Source organism: Phaseolus vulgaris, chromosome 4 (genome assembly GCF_000499845.2).
Source record: "Phaseolus vulgaris cultivar G19833 chromosome 4, P. vulgaris v2.0, whole genome shotgun sequence".
Classification (NCBI taxonomy): domain Eukaryota; kingdom Viridiplantae; phylum Streptophyta; class Magnoliopsida; order Fabales; family Fabaceae; genus Phaseolus; species Phaseolus vulgaris.
The window spans coordinates 17,963,064-17,986,361 of NC_023756.2; the positions used below are offsets into that span (position 1 = coordinate 17,963,064).

At 42.8% G+C, this 23,298-nt stretch overlaps 3 protein-coding genes across 3 annotated transcripts; all 3 read left to right on the forward strand.

Annotated features, from left to right (window-relative positions):
- The first annotated feature begins 6,007 nt into the window (after positions 1-6,007).
- Positions 6,008-7,754, forward strand: LOC137838403 (uncharacterized). Its single transcript, XM_068647648.1, has 3 exons — positions 6,008-6,107; positions 6,258-6,420; positions 6,473-7,754. The coding sequence occupies exons 1-3, from the start codon at positions 6,008-6,010 to the stop codon at positions 7,752-7,754; spliced, it is 1,545 nt and encodes a 514-aa protein (XP_068503749.1).
- Positions 7,755-8,861: 1,107 nt separating this feature from the next.
- Positions 8,862-9,761, forward strand: LOC137838404 (uncharacterized). Its single transcript, XM_068647649.1, has one exon. It carries the CDS (start codon positions 8,862-8,864, stop codon positions 9,759-9,761), a length of 900 nt encoding a protein of 299 aa, XP_068503750.1.
- Positions 9,762-10,040: 279 nt separating this feature from the next.
- Positions 10,041-10,424, forward strand: LOC137838405 (uncharacterized). Its single transcript, XM_068647650.1, has one exon. It carries the CDS (start codon positions 10,041-10,043, stop codon positions 10,422-10,424), a length of 384 nt encoding a protein of 127 aa, XP_068503751.1.
- The last annotated feature ends 12,874 nt before the right edge of the window (positions 10,425-23,298 follow it).

Genomic DNA, 23,298 nt, shown 5'->3' on the forward strand with positions numbered 1-23,298 from the left:
GCATTTCATGTGTTCTTCTTGAATCAAAGTAGTGAAAGTGATGCGGAAGCAATGGGTGAGTGAAACAAAGCCCTCCTAAGAGTTGTGTTGGCTTTGAAGGTGCATGATGAGTATGGGTTTGAGAGGTTCGGCCAGCTCAAGGGAGAAAGGTGAAAGGATTGAAGTTTATAGCCTAGATTTCTAGGAGAAGTAAAGCTAGTGCACAAAATTGGCAGCATAACAATACTCAATTAAACTTGAAAAATACAATGAGATAGCCTTCCTATTTATAGGCCATCTTGGACGTAAAAGGTAAGCTACTTTCTAATGAAAAGAAAACAAAAATTAAATGTAAAACCTAAGCCATGTGCCATGTGCAATGACCGGCCACACTAACCTAGTTTCTAGAATGTTTCCTTCACAAAGTGCTTTCTACACTATCCTATCTACTAAGTACCCCTAATGGGCCTTTATGCAACAAAGCCTTCTTTTCCCAAACCGTAGCTTGGCTCATGTGTGTGTGAAGCTAGACGGTCTAGGACTCTTCATAGATGCTCCTTATGTAGCCATGGCTAGACGCTCCCTTGTGAAGCTAGACGCTCCATTTGGAAGACTAGACGCTCCTTTGAGAGGCTAGACGCTCCTTTGTGAAGCTAGTCTTAGTCTTTTGGCTTTCATAGTGTGGTGAGCTTGGGCCCTCTTCCATCATCCCCTCCCTCTTGAAAAGGATTTGTCCTCAAATCCAATGCTTTTGCTTAGGGGAATGGTTGTGGCTGGATGGTGTCCATCATCTCCTCCTTCTTTTGAGAAGATCTATCCTCAGATCTTCAGGCTTGATCTCGGATAGCAGCATCTTGTTTCTTCAAAGCTTGTCCTCCTGGATCAAATGTCCACCTATAGAAATAATCAAATAAAGCATAGGTGTTAGTTTGCAAATTAATTTTACTAGGTTGCCATTGTTGTTTGTCTTTTGGTGTTGGCAACCTTGGACAAGATTTCTCTTTTAAGGGTTGTGTGTGGCCTCTAATCATCTTTTGTATTTTAAAATGGTCATTTGTGGTTACCTTCTCTTGAGGCATAAATCCTATAGGAGATGGTAACAACTTAAAAGAAGAAAGATGATTGAGCACACACATAACTTTAAAAGTGGAAGTAGTTTTGTGAACTACTTGATGGTATGTTTGCTCATCTCTAAAATTGTGTGTGCACTTCATGATTATTCTAGGCATAATAGAAAGAGCTATATTTTCAAAAATATTTTGACCATGCGTTTGAGGATGATAAGCATTTAAAGTGTGCAACTTAGTTGCAAGTTTTCCAAAGGAAATCCTCAAATCATGGTTTGCGAAAGTTGGAGCTCTATTCAATACTATGCTTGAAAATAAACCATGAAGATGTATCACTTCTCTAGAGAAGAGTTTATCCATAACCATGAAGATTGAATTAAAACCTTTTGTTGTCCTAGGGAGTTTTAAAATGAAATTTGTATCTTCCCAAGGATCATTTGCAAAAGGTGAAGGAGTATAGAGTTCATGAGACTTCACTTTAGGTGTAGTTTGAAAACATGAGTTGTACTTAAAGTAATGTCTTTGAACCTCTTTTCTCATGGGTGACAAAAGTTTTCCTCTTAAAAGCTCTAGCGTTTGATCAACTTTCTTTTGTCCCATGAGTTCTCCTTCTTGATCTATGCAAGCTTCTTGTAAGGACTTTTCTTGTGTGCTCATGCTTGCAAGTGTTCCTTTACAAAAGGTAAGGCTAGGTTGTTCAACAAGAGGTATATTTTCAAATGTATTTTCAACTTTTCCTTCTTGTTGAATGACCTTGTGGGAAGGAACACTCTTCTCCCACGCCTTTTGTTTTCCAAGGGTTTTCTCTTGCTTTTCTATTTTTACATTTTCTTCACTCTCACTAGCTTCTTTTTCTTGGCTACTATTCTCATCTTTGTCCCTTAAGATCATAGATCTTTCATTGAAACATTGAGATGCTAATTGATCATTGCCAAGGTATTCTAAACATGGAATTTCTCTAGCTTGAGTGTGAGAGATATGCTTGGTTAGGTTTTCTTGTCTCTCTTTCCTAGCTCTCCTAGGGAATTGTTGATGATATTCATTTTTCCTAAGACTTTCTTCCCCAAGATAATCATGATGTTTAGAGCTAGATGCATGAGAATGTAATTTTTTTGAAAATTGAGACTTCTCATTCTTTGCTTTAGTCAATTCATTAGTTTTGATCTCATTCTCCAATTGTTTAGATGAAATTGATTGAATATCCTTAGTAAGTTGTTTCAAAAGAGATTTCAAGGATTTCACCTCACTTTTAAGAGATTTAGAGGAGTGAGAAGACATGACTAAAGCTTTGTGTGTAGAAGTATTTTACCTTGAGAAAAATTTAGGGAAGTCAAAGAAGGTAGTCTTCCAGGTAAGGGAGGTGAGTCACAGTGGACTACTTAAATACCAAGCCTTTGCCTTAGCCAAAAACTATCCCTCAATGTCTTCACACAAAGCTTTCTCTTAGTAAACCACTTGGAACACAATTAAGTTGAGAAATCAGACTTTAATGCAAGAAAACAATGCAAGCTAACTAATCAACAAAGCTAGACGGTTTATCACAAACTTAACAAAATTAAACATGCAAAACGTAGCTATGAAAGCAAAAGAAAAGCAATTACAAACAAGTAACAATTACTAGTCAAGAATGCTATACTATTCGGCCTTAGGTGAGGCTTCTTGGACACTTTGAGCCCTTGAAGACACACTCACCGTCTAAACGTAATTAACAAGGTAATTAACAATAAACCAAGTTGCAAAGGGAAATAAGAAAACTCCCTTTGTTGTTCCTCCTTTTGGTTAGTGCACTTCTTTGTTGTCTTGATTGTTGATCTCCTAAGTGTTTGTAGTGTTTGTTTCAAGGAAGCTTGTTTCGGTTTTGGCTTTGTCTCCTCCTTAGAATGTTGGCTTTAATTCTCCAATTTCCAGCACCTATTCACAAGGGCTAAACCTTAAACCAAGTCAAATTCCATGCACATAAGCACCAAGGGAGAAATTAAATTCCAGCACCCAAAAAGAGAGGTCAAGGAACAAAAGCAAGAAACAAATTTAATTGAAAGAAAACAGTACCACCAAAAGAATTTATAATATGACAACTTAGAAAGAGATTCAAGAAATTAAAGCAAACAATTAAAGGTACTCAATAAAAGGTTGGCACACAAAAGAATTCCTAAAGAAAAGCACTAGATTAGATGACCAAATAAAAAAAACAGCACCACTGGAAAATGTTGTGGGCCAGAAAACGTGTTTGTTCCCCGATTTATGCTGATCTGTACTTTTGGAATTTGGCTCTGAAATTTGTTATGCAAGATATTCAGGATCTTATCTAAAATCTGGCTTTGGATTCACTCAAAACGGATGCACCATTTTTTTTTAATAAATTTTGCAAAATTGGTGTTCGGTTAGGCTAGCTGGAGCGCTCAAGATTTGCACTCTGATTTTGTAAGATTTATCATTTTTTTCTGTTGCTTCTTTTGACCTCATTCTTTTTTTGTCTTTTCTATAACACCTTAAACTTGCATTTTCCAGAAAATCAGAATTTTCCTATGGGTGGAAATTTTTTTTAAACAAAACAGCCCAGAACAGAGAGATGATACAGGGGAAATCTGGAAAACTGGAAGAAAACAGCAAGATAACCAAATTAACACAATGGAAAATGTAAGAATGGAAATTGTGTAAGAACTAAGACACAATTATGAACTCAAACTAAAAATAAAAAGCACCAAAGGATCAAAATAAGAGCAGATTAAAGCAATATAAAGAGACCCAAAAGCAAGAAACAATCAAGCCAATAATAGGACTACTAAGAATTGTTGACAAATATGGATTCACATGACTTGACACAACATTTATAGATTCAGAAAATAAAGACTCAAAGCATAAAATGAAGCAATTATAAGAAAGCAATAAGGACTCAATTTCCTAAAAGAAAAACAGCCACACAATGGTGTAAGGAATCCTATCACAAGCTGCACAGAATTTGTTCAAGATCAATTGAACAATTGTGCTTTGGTTGGATCTTCCATAAGCACACCAAGAACAATTTAAAATATAAAAACAGCAAGACAAGTAAGGAATTGAAATGACAAAGATGAAATAAAGAAGAACTGAAATTAAAAGACCAAGCTACTCATCTTGAAGAACCAAAAGCTCATGATACCAAATGATGGCATTTCATGTGTTCTTCTTGAATCAAAGTAGTGAAAGTGATGCGGAAGCAATGGGTGAGTGAAACAAAGCCCTCCTAAGAGTTGTGTTGGCTTTGAAGGTGCATGATGAGTATGGGTTTGAGAGGTTCGGCCAGCTCAAGGGAGAAAGGTGAAAGGATTGAAGTTTATAGCCTAGATTTCTAGGAGAAGTAAAGCTAGTGCACAAAATTGGCAGCATAACAATACTCAATTAAACTTGAAAAATACAATGAGATAGCCTTCCTATTTATAGGCCATCTTGGACGTAAAAGGTAAGCTACTTTCTAATGAAAAGAAAACAAAAATTAAATGTAAAACCTAAGCCATGTGCCATGTGCAATGACCGGCCACACTAACCTAGTTTCTAGAATGTTTCCTTCACAAAGTGCTTTCTACACTATCCTATCTACTAAGTACCCCTAATGGGCCTTTATGCAACAAAGCCTTCTTTTCCAAAACCGTAGCTTGGCTCATGTGTGTGTGAAGCTAGACGGTCTAGGACTCTTCATAGATGCTCCTTATGTAGCCATGGCTAGACGCTCCCTTGTGAAGCTAGACGCTCCATTTGGAAGACTAGACGCTCCTTTGAGAGGCTAGACGCTCCTTTGTGAAGCTAGTCTTAGTCTTTTGGCTTTCATAGTGTGGTGAGCTTGGGCCCTCTTCCATCATGTTATCTCTACAAAAAAGAACTCAAATTATCTATGGAAGATTTTTGTAGGTAAAAGTCAAAACTTGTAGGTAAGTCAGCATTACCTACGGATTACCACGGAAAAAAATCCATATGTCATCTGGACGTAGGTAATTTACATACAAACAATGTGTCTGTGGGTAATGATCTGGTCGGTCATCGTTTTAGGGTGACGTCAGCGACTGATGGCCACGTGGGCCGTTCTTAGTGGGACATGTGGGCCAGGGAAGCTGATGTGTCTTAAAGAGGGTCATCTGGAGGATGATCGGTGATCAGAAGGGATGCGCGATCATCGTTTAGGTCGGTCGATCGTGTCACACGCAGTTAAGATGGGAATGAGAAGGGATTCCCGGCAAGAGCGTTAAATGCGAGCCTTGTATGGCCGAGTATCAGAGATCAGAGAGGTTATGCGCTTTGTAGCACCATGCATGAGAGTGGTCTAAGGGAGCTAGCAGTCGGTCGGTGATTGATACTCTCTTAGTCCATAACGTGCATGTAGCAAAACAGAGGTGATCGTTCGCGCGATAGGTGATGTCTGGTATGCGCGCTTGTCCAAGTCGCACCTGGTACTCACGCTGAGGCTGCACGAGACACCCAATGAAAGAAACACGCTAAGTTACTTCGCACACGAATAACTTGGGCGCACGGCAGAGTATATAAAGGCATTCCACGCTCATTGCAAAGGTACGATTGATTCTGGCAAGTGATTAGTTTTTACTCAGAGAGATAAAGGGAGAATCACAGAGTGCACGAGTGTCACTGATATTTTTAGTACACAATTCTTTGGTGGTCTTGTTTGACTGACTTGAGCGTCGGAGTGCAATCGGCCGCTAGAGGCACCGTTTGTGGTGTTTTCGCAGGTTCGCTCGGAGCTGGTTGGAAAGTGCTTGGAACGTGCTTGCGGAAGACGAAGTTTGACGTGGCGAGACCTTCAACGATCAAGTCACCTGCAAGATCATTTGGCGCGCACCGTGGGGCCCGTGTGAATTTGTGATCCCATCCACTGTGTTGTTAGACTTCGTTTGTTCTTGAGATTCTTTGCCGAAAGAATGAGGAAGACAAGGCAAACTTCGCCCGCGCCATCAGCTGAAGAAGGAGCTGTGACAATGGCGCAAGTCTTGGAGATAATGCGAGCGCTACAAGATGATGTGGCGACATCAAGAGTGGAGCAAGAAAGGATGCAAGCGGACTTGGCTGCATCGCAAGGCAAGAATAAAGAATTAAATTGAGTTAACGAAGAATTGCGCAAGACTTTACAGGTGCAGAAAGAGCGGGTGGCGGAGGAAGGAGTGTCGCCGCCACCATCTCCCCCCAGGACCTTCCCCATGCCATTCTCATATGAGATTATGGGTGCAGTGGTGCCACCAAGCTTGGTGGGGGTGAAGGCCTCGTTTACAGGGGTGGAGGATCCAGAAACGCACCTGACGGCATTTCACACCCAGATGATGCTTTCTGGAGGCTCAGATGCAGTGTACTGCAAACTGTTCATGAGCACCCTGAGCGGGATTGCGCTGGAGTGGTTCGTGAGCCTACCACTCGAAGTTGTTCATGTAGCAGTATATCGTGAACAGGGCACCTCCAGTGGTGTCGTATGACCTGTTCGACGTCCGCCAGAGCCAAGGCGAGTCCCTCCGGGACTACCTCTGTCGTTTTGGGGCTCAAGTGGTAAGGCTGCCCAGCAAGGATGAGGACATGCTGGTGCATGCGTTCAAGAAAGGGGTTCTGGCGGGCCCTTTCAGTGAATCTTTGATCAGGAAACGCCCCAGCACCTTCGCGGAGATTAGGCGTCGTGCTGTGGCGCATATCGCTGTAGAAACAGCAGTGTCTGAGAAGAGGGAAAGCGCGATCTCTACCAAGTCGCGCGCAGGACCGAGCAGGACTCAGCAGCCGATGAGGGTGCATGAGGCCAAAGAAGGGAAGAAGGCTCAGGGGAAACCTCGCCCTTATGAGCCTCGAAGGGACCAGAACAGGGGGCGCACGAGGGAGAGCAATGCACCCCCCAGGTTTGATTTTGTGGTGGAATTGGCAGAGCTGATCGCCATTCCAGACATAGCAGCAAGGCTGCGAGCACCGGAGAAGACCGATAAGGTACTGGGGCGGAAGAAGAACGTGTGGTGTGAATTTCGTCAGGCTTATGGCCACCCACTCCACACGTGCTTGGCGTTGGGGCACCAACTCGCGGAGCTGGTGAAAAGTGGTTTTCTGAGCGATTACTTGCGGGAGACGCAAGGTGATCGAGCATCGGGGGCACCAGCGGAGGATCCGCAACACGAAGTGTCGGTGCACGGGGAGGTGCACACGATCGCCGGAGGTTTCTCTAGAGGAGGATGTACAACCTCTCATAGAAAGAGGTACGCGCGCTCGGTAATGGCAGTCGACTCGGTGGAGGAAGATCACTCCCCCGACATCGACATTGTCTTCACCAAGGCAGATCTCCAGGACGTTGTGCCTCACGACAACGATCCAATAATTATCTCCCTCGTCACGGCAGGGAGGAAGGTGCACAAGGTCCTCGTGGACCAGGGAAGCTCGGCAGACGTAATGTTCTGGCCGACGTTCAGCAAGCTGCAGTTGTCCCCTGACCATCTGAAGCCATACCCGGGGTGCTTGTATGGCTTCGCAGGGGACCAGGTGGAGGTGCGAGGCTATGTAGAGCTGATGACTACATTCACGGATGGTGCTGTGGCTCGCACCGAGAAAATTAAGTACTTGGTGGTCCATGCTCCATCCGCTTACAACATACTATTGGGAAGGCCGACTCTCAACAAGTTGGGAGACGTACCGTTGATGAGGCACATGAAGCTGAAGTTGCCATCGATGGAGGGGGTGGTGATCACCATTAAATCGGACTAAAAGGAAGCCCGCCGCTGCTACGAGAACAGCCTCAAGCAGCGGAGAAATGTGTGCCATGTTACCTCGACGACGCCGCCGGGAGTGGACGATAGGCGAGCGGAGGTCCCAACGTTGGTAAGAGGCACGCAGGGCGACGTGGAGATGGAGGAAGCGGTGCTCGGGGGCTCGGGGAATGCCCAAGATAAAGCTGAGAGAGAAAGCGCGAACGCGCCTCGCGAGTCTGGGATCGCGAGGGCGGTCATCGCCAGTGAAGGAAGACCCCACCCGGCTGAGGGGTGGGTGGAGACGGATATCGGGGGAAAAAGGTTCAAGCTGGGAGGGCCGCTCAGCGAGGACGCGCGACGGCAGATCTCCGGGGTGATTGAGAAGAATATGGATGTGTTCGCATGGTCAGCCTCAAACATGCCAGGTATTGACCTGGACTTCCTCTGCCATCGTCTTGCAATGGACCCTCAGGTCCGGCCGGTGCGCCAAAGAAGGAGGAAGTTCAATGAGGAGAGGAGGCAGGTGATCCACGAGGAAACCCACAAACTCTTGGCCGCGGGGCATATCAGAGAAATCCAGTACCCAGAGTGGCTGGCCAATGTGGTACTGGTGAAGAAGTCAAACGGCAAGTGGAGGATGTGCGTGGATTTCACCGATCTCAACAAGGCATGCCCCAAGGACTCCTATCCCCTGCCCAGCATAGACGCCCTGGTGGATAGCGCGTCAGGATGCCAGCTTATGAGTTTCTTGGATGCATTTTCGGGCTATAACCAGATCAGGATGCATCCGTTGGACGAATGCAAGACCGCGTTCATGACCGAGCGGTCTTGTTACTGTTATAAGGTAATGCCGTTCGGGTTGAAGAATGCGGGAGCAACCTATCAGAGGTTGATGGATAGAGTGCTCTCGCCGATGCTGGGGAGGAACGTCCAGGCTTATGTCGATAACATGGTGTGACCTCACGGGGAAAGGAGCAGCAGGTCACTGATCTGGAGGAATTATTTACAACAATCGCCAAGTACAGGTTGAAGCTCAACCCAGAGAAATGTATTTTTGACGTGGAAGCGGGGAAGTTTTTAGGTTTCCTCTTAACAGAGCGGGGATCAAGGCGAATCCCGAGAAATGTGCGGCGATCATGGCAATGAGGAGCCCAGCGTCGGTGAAGGAGGTGCAGCAACTCACCGGTCGGCTGGCGGCATTGTCGCTGGAGGAGAGAAAGGTCATCCTTACTTCCAATGTCTCAAGCGGAATAGTAGGTTCGTTTGGACTGAAGAGTGTGAGGAGGCATTCGTTAAGCTAAAGGAATATTTGGCAAGCCCGCCGGAACTGTGCAAGCCACAGGTGGGCGCCCCTCTCCGTTTGTACTTTGCTGTAACAGAGAGGGCGGTTAGTTCAGTTCTGGTCCAAGAGCAAGACCAGGTCCAGAGACCTATTTATTTTGTAAGTAAGGTGCTACAAGGTCCTGAAGTAAGGTATCAGGCCCTGGAGAAGGCAGCTCTGGCGGTGGTGTTCTCAGCGAGGAGGCTATGCCACTACTTTCACAGCTTCACGGTCGTAGTGATGACTGATCTCCCCATCCAGAAGGTGCTGAAGAAGCTAGATGTAGCCGGGAGAATGGTAAAGTGGGTCGTAGAGCTATCTGAGTTTGATATCAGATACGAGCCCCGAGGACCGATCAAGGGGCAGGTGTTTGCGGACTTCGTCGTCGAGTTGTCGTCGGGCGCTGCACCATCGGAGGTCTCGGTTTTCCGATGGGTCTTATCGGTGGATGGATCCTCCAACCAACAGGGGAGCGGCGCGGGGGTCATCCTGGAAGGCCCAAACGGAGTGCTGATCGAGCAGTCTCTGCGTTTCGCCTTCAAAGCCAGCAACAACCAAGCGGAGTACGAGGCCCTGATCGTCGGTATGTTGCTGGCAAGAGAGATGGGAGCGAGAAAATTAATGGCCAAAACTGATTCCCTGTTGGTCACCGGGCAGGTAACGGGAGAGTTCCAGGCCAAAGACCCACAGATGGCTGCATAACTTGAGTATGTGCACACCTTGAAGGCGTCCTTTGCAGAGTTTGAGTTGATCCACGTGCCGAGAGAACAAAATGCTAGAGCCGACTTGCTCACCAAGCTGGCCAGCTCGGGCAAAGGGGGGAGACAGAGGACCGTCATTCAGGAGACGTTGAAGGTGCCTCGCGCGTTCGTAACGTACCACCAGGTGCTGCAGGTGTGCAAGTCGAATGAGCGTGGGGCGGTCCGTCATCGGTCTCTCACTCAAGAAACCTTGAGAGCACCGAGAGTGAGAGTGCGACCAATGAGATCCGACAAGGTGATGGAAGTTGGCACCGCTGGAAGGGCCGACACGTGGATAACGCCGTACCAGCGGTATTTGGCGGATGGGGTGCTTCCGCTGGAGCCAACAGAGGCAAAGAGGATAAAGAAAAGCTCGAGCAAATTCACTCTCATCAATGGGGATCTCTTCAGGTTCGGGTTCACCCATCCGGTGTTAGCATGCGTGCACGGGGAGCAGTGCACGAGGATTATGTCAGAGCTCCACGAGGGAATATGTGGGAGCCACGTCGGCGGTCGCGCCTTGGCGAGTAGAGTTCTCCGTGCGGGGTACTACTGGCCAACGCTGAGGGAGGATTGTGTGGGCTACGCTCAGCGTTGCAAGCAGTGCCAGCAACACGCAGATTAGCACAAGGCGCCCCCTGAAGAGCTGAGGTCGATTCACAGCCCCTGGCCGTTCCACACTTGGGGAATCGACATCTTGGGACCATTTCCCCAGGCGGTCAGGCAGATGAAGTTTTTGATCGTTGCCATCGAATATTTCACGAAATGGGTGGAGGCAGAGCCGGTCGCGCAGATCACCGCTCACAAGGTCCAACAGTTTGTGTGGAAAAATGTCGTGTGCCGTTTCGGAGTGCCCAAGCGTTTGGTTTCTGACAATGGCACCCAGTTTACGAGTCACCAACTAAGGAACCTGTGCGAGGAGGTGGGGATACAGCAGGTGTTCGCCTCGGTAGAACACCCTCAAACGAACAGGTAGGTAGAGTCGGCCAACCGAGTACTGCTCAGAGCGCTGAAGAGAAGGTTAGAAAAGGCCAAGGGAACGTGGGCGGAGGAAGTTCCCAGGATCGTGTGGGCCTATCACACCACTCCGCAATCTAGCACCCATGAGACACCTTTCAACTTAGTCTATGGGTCAGACGCTATGATCCCTGTGCAGGTACAAGAAAATTCACCAAGATTTCTGAATTTCGTGGCCGAGAAGTCCAATGAGGAGAGAAAGGTGAACCTAGACCTTTTGGACGAGGTACGAGAAGAAGCCAGAGTCAGTGCTGAAACTGTGAAGAGAAGGGTGGAACGAAGGCACAACTCCAAGGTGAGGCCGAGGCAGTTCTAGGAGGGAAATCTGGTGATGAGGAAAGCGCATCAGCACGAGATGGAAAACAAGTTGTCCCCCAAGTGGACTGGCCCGTTCAGAGTGGTGGAGACGTTGGAGAACGGCGCTTATCGGCTGGAGACCTTGGATGGAGGGGCGATGCCCAGAACGTGGAACGCCACGCAAACTCTATTTTAGTTAAAGATTGTAAAGTAGTCGCGTGTTCGCGCCAATACAAACAATTTGAACAAGTTCAAGGGGGCACTCTTTCCCAGAAATAAAAAAGAGGTTATCAGTATAAGAGTTTGCAAAGTTTTAAAATTAAAATCCTCCTCGCCCCAGGCGCGAGCGCAGGTGATCGGTTAGGCCTCCCTCGCCCCAGGCGCGAGCGTGGGCAACCGGTTCAAAGTCCTCCTCACCCCAGGTGTGAGTGCAGGTAGCTAAGGTTCGAAACGCCAGGGGCGCTAGTAAGCCCAAAAGGGAAAGGAAGGATTCGAGAAACGCCTTTACCCAAGTGGCATAGCGTCAATATTGGCACGGTAGAACTCTTAGTAAAACCCCTTCTCACCCCAGGAGTGAGAAGGTGGGAGCACCACCCGAGGTTCTAAGGTTCGATGGCCTTGGGGCAGGCAAGAGGGGTTGTCGAGAAACACTCTTCCTCCAAAACAGGGCATCATCCTAGACCGATCGGCGTGGAAGTCCTCTATGCACGTAGCGTTAGAGCGACAAGAAATCTAGAAAGGTATAAGGAGAAAGTAGAGGCACGATGACTGGTGAGTGGTTGGGTATGGCACCCAGGTCGGTCATCATAACGTCAAGAATGATCGTCGAGCGTTGTTAGTAGCGGTCAAAGGCAGAAATAGAAAGAACGGGGGAGGATCACGCTAAGACCGAATAAGTTAGCAACTAAATACATACACATCAGTAAGAAGAAAGAAGGCACTAAATATATGTAGTAAAGAGTTCTTATGTTCAAAAGTTTATACAAGAAAAAGAAAAACCGAAGGCTGTAGATGATCAGGGACGAACGACCTTGCCGTCCACCATCTCAAATTCTATAGATAGCTGGGAGCGGTCGACCTCTGGGAAAGCATACTTGAGTTGCTCGAGGGCAAATTCAAAACCCTCAGCGAAAGTATCGGCCGCCTCTTCCCAGAGCTTGGCCTTCTCAGCCTCGAACCCAGCCTTTTCGGTCTCGAGCACGACCTTCTCGGTGGTCAGGGTGGCGATGGCAGACTCGGCTTCTTTGAGCCTCTGATCGCTCGCAGCAAAAGCCTCCGCCATATTCGCGTTCTGTTGGCGCATGAAGGCATTCTCAGCCTCAAGTTGGAGGGCCTTACCCGTGGTCTCTAACAGTTCAAAGTCGAGTACGGCGACGGCATCCCCCATCAGCATCTCCGTTTTGATAGTCTCTTGGACTTGCAGGGCGCGCGCCAGTTTGGTTTCCTCCAACATGTCCTTCAGCATGCCGTTGGTGTCTTACAAAGCCTCATAGTCACTTTGAAGCGACTCCTGTTGGCTGAGCAGCTCATTCACCCTACCCTCTAGCTTTTCGAGGCGGCGATGTTGTGTGGAGAATTGCAGAGAGAGCACCATCTGACGGGCTAACTGGAGGTCCACCTCGTTGGCGCTCCACTTAACTAGCTCGCGATTCTGGAGCAGTTGTTTGGTCAGTCGGAGAACCTGGTAAGCCCCTCAGAGCTGGAGCCTGTCGCTTGGAAGGAACTCTCGCCACCACCCTCGGTTGTGGTGGCAGAGCCTTGAGGGCATGGTGAAGGTGGGGGGCGAGGAGTTCCCTCCGAACGAGCGGCCCCGCTCCCAGCTGCTTGAGTCGGTGGGGGTGACTTTGCTGGGGGCGGGGAGGGAAGGGGGGCTGGTGAAGGAGGGCGCTCAGGGGAAGCCTGTGCTTGAGGGATCGGAGTAGCATCTCCCTCGAGGCCCTCGACTCCCTTCTTTCTTCGTTGGACCAGGGGGACCCCGAGCTCTCCTCTTCGACAGATATAACGGTGGTGGGAGCCTTCACCAACTGTTTCCTCTTCTTATCACCCCTGGTCTCGGGCCCTCCATCCGGCGCGACCGAGATGGGGGAGGCGGGAATAGGCTCGGCGGTCGCCTCCGCTTCAAAAGGTGCCTCGGCGGCTCGTCGGCTTCTGGCTAGAGCAAGCAGTCTCTGTCGTCTTTCCTTATCAGAAGTCATATCTGCACCAGTCCAACATGGCAAAGGGTTAGCATGCAAAGGCTCAAGAAAGCATTTCACGCGCAAAAAGATAATTAGCGAATGCATGTATAAAGGGTATGTTGGACAAGCGCGAGGTCGCATCCCCAGAGAAGTGGCAGGTAAAGGGGAAGAAGAGAAGACAAACCAATGTATTTTTCGAGCTTTTCAGCGTCGAACTCATGCTTAATGAGGGTGGAAGAGCCAAACTTGGCGCCCAAGCTCGAGAGGAGGCTGCACAGCTCGCGCTCGTATGGCGCCATGACCTCCAAGCCTCGGGGTTTCCTAAACTCCACTTTAGGGACCTAGTAGAGGGGGAAGCCCTCGAGAAGGGCAGGGTTGTGCTCGTTGGAGGTGATCATGTAGAATCTGCCCTTCCAATCCTTGAAGGACTGTTGGTACAAGCCCAAGATCACCCTCCCTGTCACGCCATTCAAGCTGACCCACGACCTATCACCCGGGTTCTTGGCCTCAAAGAAGTAGAGGAAGACGTCGGTTGATGGAGGTTGCCTGAAATGGTTGCACAAGATTTCGAACGCCCGGATGAAGCCCCAAGCGTTCGGATGGAGTTGGCAAGGAGCGACGTTCAGTGAGGAGTTCCTTCTCGAAGAAGGTGAAGGGACGTCGGAGGCGCAGCCTCTTGAAGATGGCTGAGTAGATGAAGGTGAAGGGCACCCCGTTGGTGGCCCTATCATCCACACATATTGGCATACCTCGGGGGGGGGGGGGGGGGGGGGGGGGATGCACATGCCCAAGTTTCGGTCATCCTCCCTGTCGAGAGCGCATGAAGGCTCATCCGCAACGCTCTTCAGCAAGGTAGCGAGATGATCGGCGGGAAGCTGGCTAGACGTTTCGGCGAGTAGGTGGAGGGGAGCCCACTGGTACGCCTGCGCGTAGCCTTGTGGAGGAAGCGTCGCCCTGGCTTGCGTACTCACCGAGGGAGTTGCACTCGTCGAAGGCGATGAAGGTGCACTGGCGGAAGGCTGTGCACCAGAAGATGAGGCAAGGCGCGCGGTGGTTTTTGTGCGAGCCATTGTCAGTAGCTACAATGGAGAAAGAAAGAAAAAGGTGAGGAATCAATGAAAAACAAGAAGAAGACGAAGGGAGCAAAATGTTATGGTTCGAAGGGGGTAGAGGAATAAAAACGACGAAGAGGAAGAAGAAGTGAAACACAGAAAAACCATAAGAAGTCAATGCAATCGGTAGAAGGTATTCAAATATGCCCTAGAGGAAGAAAGGGGGTACCTTTTTGTGATCGCAAGCGGTTTCTGGTAGCCTGGGAATGGAGAAGATGAATCGCAGAATGAGGGTTCGAGAGTTGCAGAGAAATGTGTTGGAGAAGATAATGGAATAGTGAAGGCGCGTAAGTTTTGAATAAGGGAAATGAAAACGACGTTTCACGCTAGCCATTGATGCGCACACGTGTCGCAAGATTAAGGAAGGAAAGTGTAACGTCACTTAAAGCACAACACGTGATGTGGCACGTGACGTGGCGTCATTTGCCACGTGGCCACCGAGAACGAGCACTTAGTCTCCTCGTTGAAAACAAGTATGCAGCTCGAGACTGGGGGGCTTGTGATCCGGTCGGTCATCGGTTAAGGGTGACGTCAGCGACTGATGGCCACGTGGGCCGTTCTTAGTGGGACATGTGGGTCAGGGAAGCTGATGTGTCTTAAAGAGGGTCACCTGGAGGATGATCGGTGATCAGAAGGGATGCACGATCATCGTTTAGGTCAGTCGATCGTGTTACACGTAGCTAAGCTGGGAACGAGAAGGGATTCCCGGCGAGAGCGTTGCATGCGAGCCTTGTGTGGCAGAGTATCAGAGAGGTTATGCGCTTTGCATCACCATGCATGAGAGTGGTCTAAGGGAGCTAGCAGTCGGTCGGTGATTGATACTCTCTTAGCCAATAACGTGCATGGAGCAAAATAGAGGTGATCGTTCGCGCGATAGGTGATGCCTGGTATGCGCGCTTGTCCAAGTCGCACCTGGTACTCACGCTGAGGCTGCACGAGACACCCAATGAAAGAAACACGCTAAGTTACTTCGCACACGAATAACTTGGGCGCGTGACAGAGTATATAAAGGCATTCCACGCTCATTGCAAAGGTACGATTGATTCTGGCAAGTGACTAGTTTTTACTCAGAGGGATAAAGGGAGAATAACAGAGTGCACGAGTCTCACTGAGATTCTTAGTACACAGTTCTTTGGTGGTCTTGTTTGACTGACTTGAGCGTCGAAGTGCAATCGGCCGCTAGAGGCGTCGTTTGTGGTGTTTTCGCAGGTTCGCTCGGAGCTGGTTGGGAAGTGCTTGGAACGTGCTTGCGGAAGACAGAGTTTGACGTGGCGAGACCTTCAACGATCAAGTCACCTGCAAGATCAGGTAACAAAAACAGTAGTTACCCACCAACTCCAGTTCATAGGTAATGTGTCCGTGGGTAAATTCGTAGGTAGTTCAACATACTTTATTTTTAAATTCTCAATTCTTATTTAAATCTTCTTTTAATTAATATATGCGTAGCATACTTTTTGGTTGGAGTGTGACCGTGAGAGGGAAGGTGTGAGACGTTGGTCAATGTTATTAATAAGAGTTTAATTCATATAATTCTGTTCATGGAGGGATAATTATTTGACGTTATGTGATTTTGGAAAGTGTTATTATTCTGTAGAAAGACAGAAGCCTATATATGATTATGTGATTAAAGTCTTATCACTACAAGAAAAAATATGTTTATCTAGGGAAGAATTCCGGAGGTAACAACCAAAATTTGTTGGTAAATCAGCATTACCTACGGATTATGATGGCAGAGCCCCAACCACACACAAGCACAAAATAAGGAGGATGAAGACCTAGTGGTTGTTTATTGATTTATTTGCAATTATGGGTCTAATTGGGCTTTTGTTTCTTTGTGTAGGCATAATCAAGAGGACAACTCTAGCGTGAAGGAATATACAAACATATCCAAGAAGACCTCCAACTCATCAAAACATAAACTAGAACTTTGGTCAGAAGAACACAAGAAGACTGAGTTTTTGCTGACTAGTCAACATTATTTTTGGGCTAAGCTTTAGCTTAAATAAATTGTATAAAGTTTGTTTAGGATTTCATGGGCCATGTATTGGGCGTAGTAGCATAAAATAATTGTGTTGAACAAGATGTTTTGATGTCTCCAAATCCAAGTGGAAAGCTTGAAGACCTTGTTGTTGTTGTGTGTGTCTAGTTGTTTGAAACTTGTTAATTCACTCCTTAAGATGATTCAAGTTCATTTGAATCTTTAACCTTTTGAAAATATGGGTTTTATAAAAAGTTGTTGAAATTTCAATAGGTTGAAATTTCGAAACAACAGGTTGTTTTACCTTAGTAGTTTTTGAAAAGCTTGACTTTGCTGTCAAGTCAATTCAACCGATTGTTTCGACAAAACAACCGATTGTTTTTATGAAAAACTTAACAGAATTCTGTTAAGTGGTTTTAATATGTTTTAAATGATCCTAACTACCTTGGTTCCTTTATTAAATGTTTTTTACCACTTGGTTGGTCTATATAAAGGTGGTTTTACGCTCCTAATCTTGGAGTAAGAAAAAGAGTTTATCAAAAATAGTTTTTCCAAGATTTGAAAGAGCTTTGGATCATTCTTAAGTGTGTGGAATAGGATTGGGTTGTAATTCTGAACTTTATGCTTTGCAATACCCAGGTGTATTCTATTCCCTTCTTCCTTGATTACTGTATTTTTGTATTTGTGTTGCCAAGAAGTGTTGTGTGTTCTTGAGGTGTTCAAGATCAACACTCTTTGTGTGATTTTCCAAAGGTAATGTGTTTCTTGAGGGGTTCAAGGTCACTACTTTGGTGTGTGGTGTTTGTAATCTGGTTTTGGTTGCATAGTGGATTACCCAATGGTTTCTAGGAACTGGATATAGCTCTTGGTGTAAGAGTGAACCAGTATAAATTTGTTTGTGTAATTCTCTCTTTCCCTGATCTCACATATATCTGTTTTAAGTTGTTTTTATTAACTGCTGATGAAAACAACTGGTTGAATCGCAAAAACAACCGGTTGATTTTCTAGAAATCAACTAAAGCAACTTTGTCCATTTCTTTCCTTAGTTTCTTTTTGTGTGATTCTTCATTGGCTTTCATTATAACTTCAAATTTTTCGAAAATATTTTATAAACAATTCACCTCCTCTTGTTTAAGGCCATATATTCTAACAAATTGGACCAAGTATTTGGGCAAGGTAGCATATGTTTTTGGGGTTGTATTTGGACCAATAGTAAAATAGGTCTAGTTAGGGTTAAAACTGACTAGTTAGGGTAACAATTGGACTTCTTTGAGCTTGGGGAGTTCAAAAGGGTAAGCGCTTCTTACAAGCCATGTTGGAAAAGAAGATTTGGGGATGAAAGGGCATGGTGATAAAAATCCTCTTAAAAGGTGAGAAACCTTAGGAGGTGTTTGATGTTCATCCCAAAATTTCTTTGTCCAAGATGTCAAGTAATTAGATTTATTTGGTAATGAAAAAGACAAAGAAGAAGGCCACATTGGAAGTGCAGTTTGTAGCATGGCACAAGTCAACATGATTGATTGATTTGGGAGTCAGTTTATCTTTTCTTTCATTCTCAATTTTTATTTGGTCCTCATGGACCTCTATTGGAGAAATAGATTTTAAGGTGATCTTGTGCGTAAAAGAGATTTTGATGGTAAGGCCATCATGCAAAGTTTTTCTAGCAAATTGTCATGGCCTACCTAAAAGAATATGTGTAGCTTCCATAAGGACAACATCACACAAGACCTCATCCTTATATTTACCAATAGAAAAGGCTATAAGGACTTACTTGTTTACTATGATCTCCCCCTCTTCACTTAACCAAATTTGAGAAAGAGAATATGACAAAACTTGAAAAGGAAGATAAGCAAGAAAAGGCACACAAAAAGACTCTAAGATACTTACTAAACTTTTAACAATGAAACTTTTTCTTTAGAAATTGTTAAAGCAAAAGGATAAAAATTTCACAATGGTTGAAATCAATTTGCCAATCAAGTTGAACACAAAATTTTGAAATGTTTTTCTTTAAGAAAATGGAACCCCAAATTTGCGCTTCACACTTCTTTTTTTTTATACTAGTTCTTGAATTATGGAAATGAAATGTCCATAGTTTTGATCATGCATATTTTCCAATAACTCCAATTTTCACAAAAAGTTTGGGCTTCAATTTAATTTATCACTTGAAATCTTTTGTCTGGAACTTAAATATACTTCTACTAAAACAAGTTTCTAATTACTTCTTAAAATTTCAAAAATAAAAGCCAAGTAAATAGAATCAAATTAAGGACTTCTAGAACACTAATGAACATATGACTCAAAGCAAAAGGCAGAACATAATAAGACACAAAAAGAATAATCCAAAAGTAAAATGGCTGAATGTAATTGCAAGAAAAATAAAGGGCTGAAAATTAAATTGCAAGAATGTAAAGACAAGAATTTAAAGGTACTTGAATGTAAAGACAAGGAATTAAAGATGTAAGAAAGTAAAGTGTCAATCAACTCTAAACAAGATAAGCTCAAAAACCAAAGCTCTAAATACTACATGATGTGAGTTGATTTTTAGATGTTTTCATTTAGGTGACACTTTACTTTAAGATTGAGATTTTAGGAGTTAATGGTGATGACCTTAGGAAAATTCCCACTGGACACTAACTTAACCAAGTGGTTAAGTAGGTGTGAAGGTGCATTTCACAAAGGAAAAGATAAAAAAGACATTGTAGGGTCACATGTATGCACTTGCCGAAATAAAGAAGAAAACTATTTTTTTATGTATAAGTCTATTTTTTATAATTAGGGTAATCCTTCATGCATAAGGCCTAGGGGGTTAGTGAGGGGTAATTATGGACCTTGAGGTGCGCTTAGTATGCATGGGGTCTAGCTTAAGTAAATACTTTCTTTTAGACCTAAGCCCATGTATGTTATGGCGTGTAAGGGTTAGGTTGCATGTATGATGAGAAGGAGCATAGCGCCACATTGAGGGTGCCTACGTAAACAAACTGGACCCATGATGCTAGTACATGAGTTGGTACCCTGGTGGTTATTATATTATGATTTTATGCACTCCCTAGAGGAAACATTATGTTTTGTTGCAGCACCGTGAGAGTGTGCCCTTGAACATAATATTTTCCTGTTTTGTATGCTTTCGGTTGAGATTAGATTCTCGGGATGGAAAGTTGTTACAAGAGGTAAGCTATAAAAGGGGCTTCAGACCCCAGGTTAAGGGACGTTGTTTTTAAGACTAAAACTTACTACTTCTTAAATTCTTATAAGCTCTTAACTGACTTGATCGTCGGAGTGTAATCAACAGGTAGGGCCCCCTCTATTTCAACGGAGCTACGTTCCAGAGCAACAAGAGATAGGACAGATTCGCTAAGAGATAGACGAAGCTAGAGCTAGAGCTTGTTATTAGAGTCAACCGGCAAGAACAAATACCATTTCTTTAATTATTTTTTCCTTATTATTAGAGTTTGCATATATTCTAAAAAATATGTACATGAAAGGTTTGTGGCATGTCCACCTATCTTTTCAATATTTTTTCATTTTTTCATTTCCTATTTTGATTTAATCAATGCTTTTGAATTCTCAGATAGTGTCTACCAAAACTATTTCGGATAAACATATTCAATAGAATAGATATGGCTTTTGTTACATGATTGTGTTAGGAATGTTAGATATGCATTATTATAAAAATGTTTTTAGACAACGATTTTTAAAGGCCTTAGGACAACGGTTTTAGAGTCGTAGTTTATACACATATCGTCTATAATTTTGAATCATACACGACGACCACACAACTATAGTCTATTAGACCACTATAGGCGACAATTATGTACAGAGTTGTCACCTATAGTGTACGTGACCCTAAAATATTTTCTCCAGTCTTGTTCTTATATTTCTTACCCAAGTTTGATGTCAAGAAATTTTTTAGAGAGGAGGACTTTGAGTTGTGGAAACTCAAGATGGTGGACAAAGGTTGTGGTAAAGGAACAAAAATTCTGGACGAGCTCAAAAGCTTCAGCTGTGACCCACTATTTCAACATTGAGAATGTAGAAAAACTCATCAAGAAAGCAAAAATAGTATAAAAAAACAACAGAAAAAATAATAAGGAAAACACATTACAAGAAATGAGAGTAATGACAGAAAGGAGAGGTCACAGAGAAGACAATAGTGGGAGCAACAAAGAAGAAAATGTGAAGATGAAAAGACTTAGAGTGGAAAATAAAAACAAAATATAAATGACATATATAACAATATAATAATAATAGAAGTAATAACATTAATGTTAGTTAAACATTTTTTTGGTACACATGTTTGTTTAAACATTTGTTTTTATTTTTCTTTTATAAAAATGCTTTCATGTTAGGGATCACTATATAACTTAACATCTCAGCTAGGCTGACACCTCAAGTAATCCACTCTTGATTGAATTCAAAGCTTAAGCATTCTCAAACCTTTTAATTGAAAGTGTTTTTCAAACTAAGTGAAAAACAACCTGTTGTTTTGTGGAAACAACGATTGTTTTATACTTAGGTGTTTTTAGAAAGGTTAAAAATTGTTTTTGATGGTTGACTTGCTGTCAAACCAAAACAACCGATTGATTCGAGCATTCAACCGATTGTTTGTTTTGGGACCATAATAGAAAACTGTTTTGTGCTTTGACTGGCTTTAAATGATTTTATAACTGAATACGCTCTAGTTTTAAATACTTTGACCAGTCTTTGAAAGCAATAAATAGTTTGTTCAGATTATGTAACAAACAAGAACTGAGATTTAATCAAAGAAAAACATATTTGATTTTTTCACTGATTTTGCTTTTGAAGTGTTAAAGATTGCTTTGGGATTGCTTTGATCAAGAGAGTGTGGAATAGGATTTTCATCTTGTATTGATTTCAGATCTTTCTGTAACAAGTGTAATCCTTTTGTACTTTGAAGAAACTCTGTGTGTGAAGCTGAGAAGTGTTGTGTGCTCTTGAGGTTGTCAAGATCAGCATTCTTAGTGGTTTTTGTGCTGAGCCAAAGGAGTGTGTGTCTTGAGGGGATCAAGGTCACTTCTTTAGGGTTGATTGCTTAGTGGATTCCCCAGTGGTTTCTAGGAAGACTGGATGTAGCTCTTGATTTAAGAGTGAACAGTATAAACTTGTGTGTGCAATCTCTCTATCCCTTGAACTCTTTAATTTCAGTTTATATTTGCGAACTGGTATAAACAACCGATTGTTTTTGCGAAACAACCGATTGTTTTTCTGGCGCTGTGCTAAATTGCTTTGTGTTTTTGGCAAACTGAATTCTTAATCAAGTTTTCTCGAAGTAATTTCATTCTAGACTTAAAAGTTTGCGAAAACCCTCTTTAAACCATTCACCCCTCCTCTAGTTTAAAACCATACTTTCTAACAATGATCTCAGGGGGTTTGAAAAAAAAAATATATAAGAAAATAAAAATTGTATTTTAACACTAATAAAATGAATAGTTAAGAGTAAAAATAAAGAAAAATTCAAATAACAAACTATTAGTAAGGTTAAAAACTAATGAATAATTTTAAAATACTATTAGAAACTATAAAATACAAGATAATATAGTGTTGAAGTGTATATAATTAAAGAAAAGTTAGGTCTATTATCTGACTCTGATAAATGTTTGTAAAAGGTATTATCGGCAGACACTTACAATCTAAAATATTATCTGCATCAAAAAATTCTTCAATTTTTCGCTTTAAAAAAGTTATATTAGTGTCCACGATTTCCTAAACAATGGCCATTTTGTATGCATCCTCGTGAAACACATGCAAAATTTATTAATTCTAACTAAGGTCTTGCTCATAATGTAGCGTGTGCGTAGAAATCTATAACATTAGTGTCGTGTAATGTTAGTTGTACATAAATGTGGTTAGATACTAATTATAGGATTAACAACTTTTATATTCATTAAGAATAATAGTTAAGTTTATTTAATACTTTTTTATTTTTGTATAATAAATACATATATATATATATATATATATATTTCTTAAATTATATTAGTGTTCTAATTCAAAATTTAAACGATTTTAAATCAGAACAATGATATCCACAGGATTTCGTAAAAAATTTCCTACTTCCATCAGACCACAATATAAAATTATGAAATATTTTAGATAAATGCAAGTTTATTTTTTAATTTAGGGAACAATAAATTTGTTAGATAACTTAAATCAGACCAAATTGTTGTTGTGAGTGAGAATATAAAAGTAGTTTCAAAATAAATCCTTATTTTCTTATTTTTTTAGTGATTTGTTCCGGTACATTTAGTCATTTCATTGCTTAAAAATCGAGATTAACAAAAAATTAAATATATGTTTTTCTTTCAACTCTCCTGTGTATTTTAATTGTTCAAATAAATTTTGTAAGAATAATATCGACTATGTGCATTTTAATTGTTCAAATAAATTTTGTAAGAATAATATCGACTAACCTTTATTTGGTGATTTTTTTTAAGAATGAAATCTGAAACATAAACACATATTATATTTTACCCCTCTTTATTAAGAACTTTCAAAAAAATAATTACTCATATATATTTACTTCCTTCTAACGTGGCAAGAACAAAAGATTATCCTCTCGTGATTATTGAGAACGAATCAAATCAAATAGTTTTATTTTTTATTTTTTATGTTTTTTTTATCTCAATTCCATAAACTAAAAATAAACATTAAAAATATTTAAAAAAAATAAACAAGTTAAGAGTTTGATAAAATAATAGATTTTTTTTCTTATTATGATTTGAATAAAAAAATCAAAATAAAAAAACAATTTCAATAATTTTGTATCTTATTTTTGTATATATCTAGAACGATCAATTACGAGGATTCGAAATTCAAATTCTGGATTTTCGAATTGAGAGAAATCTAATTTGACAAATTGAGTTCTAACTTAAATTCTTTTTTGGGTATTATTGCAGGCCA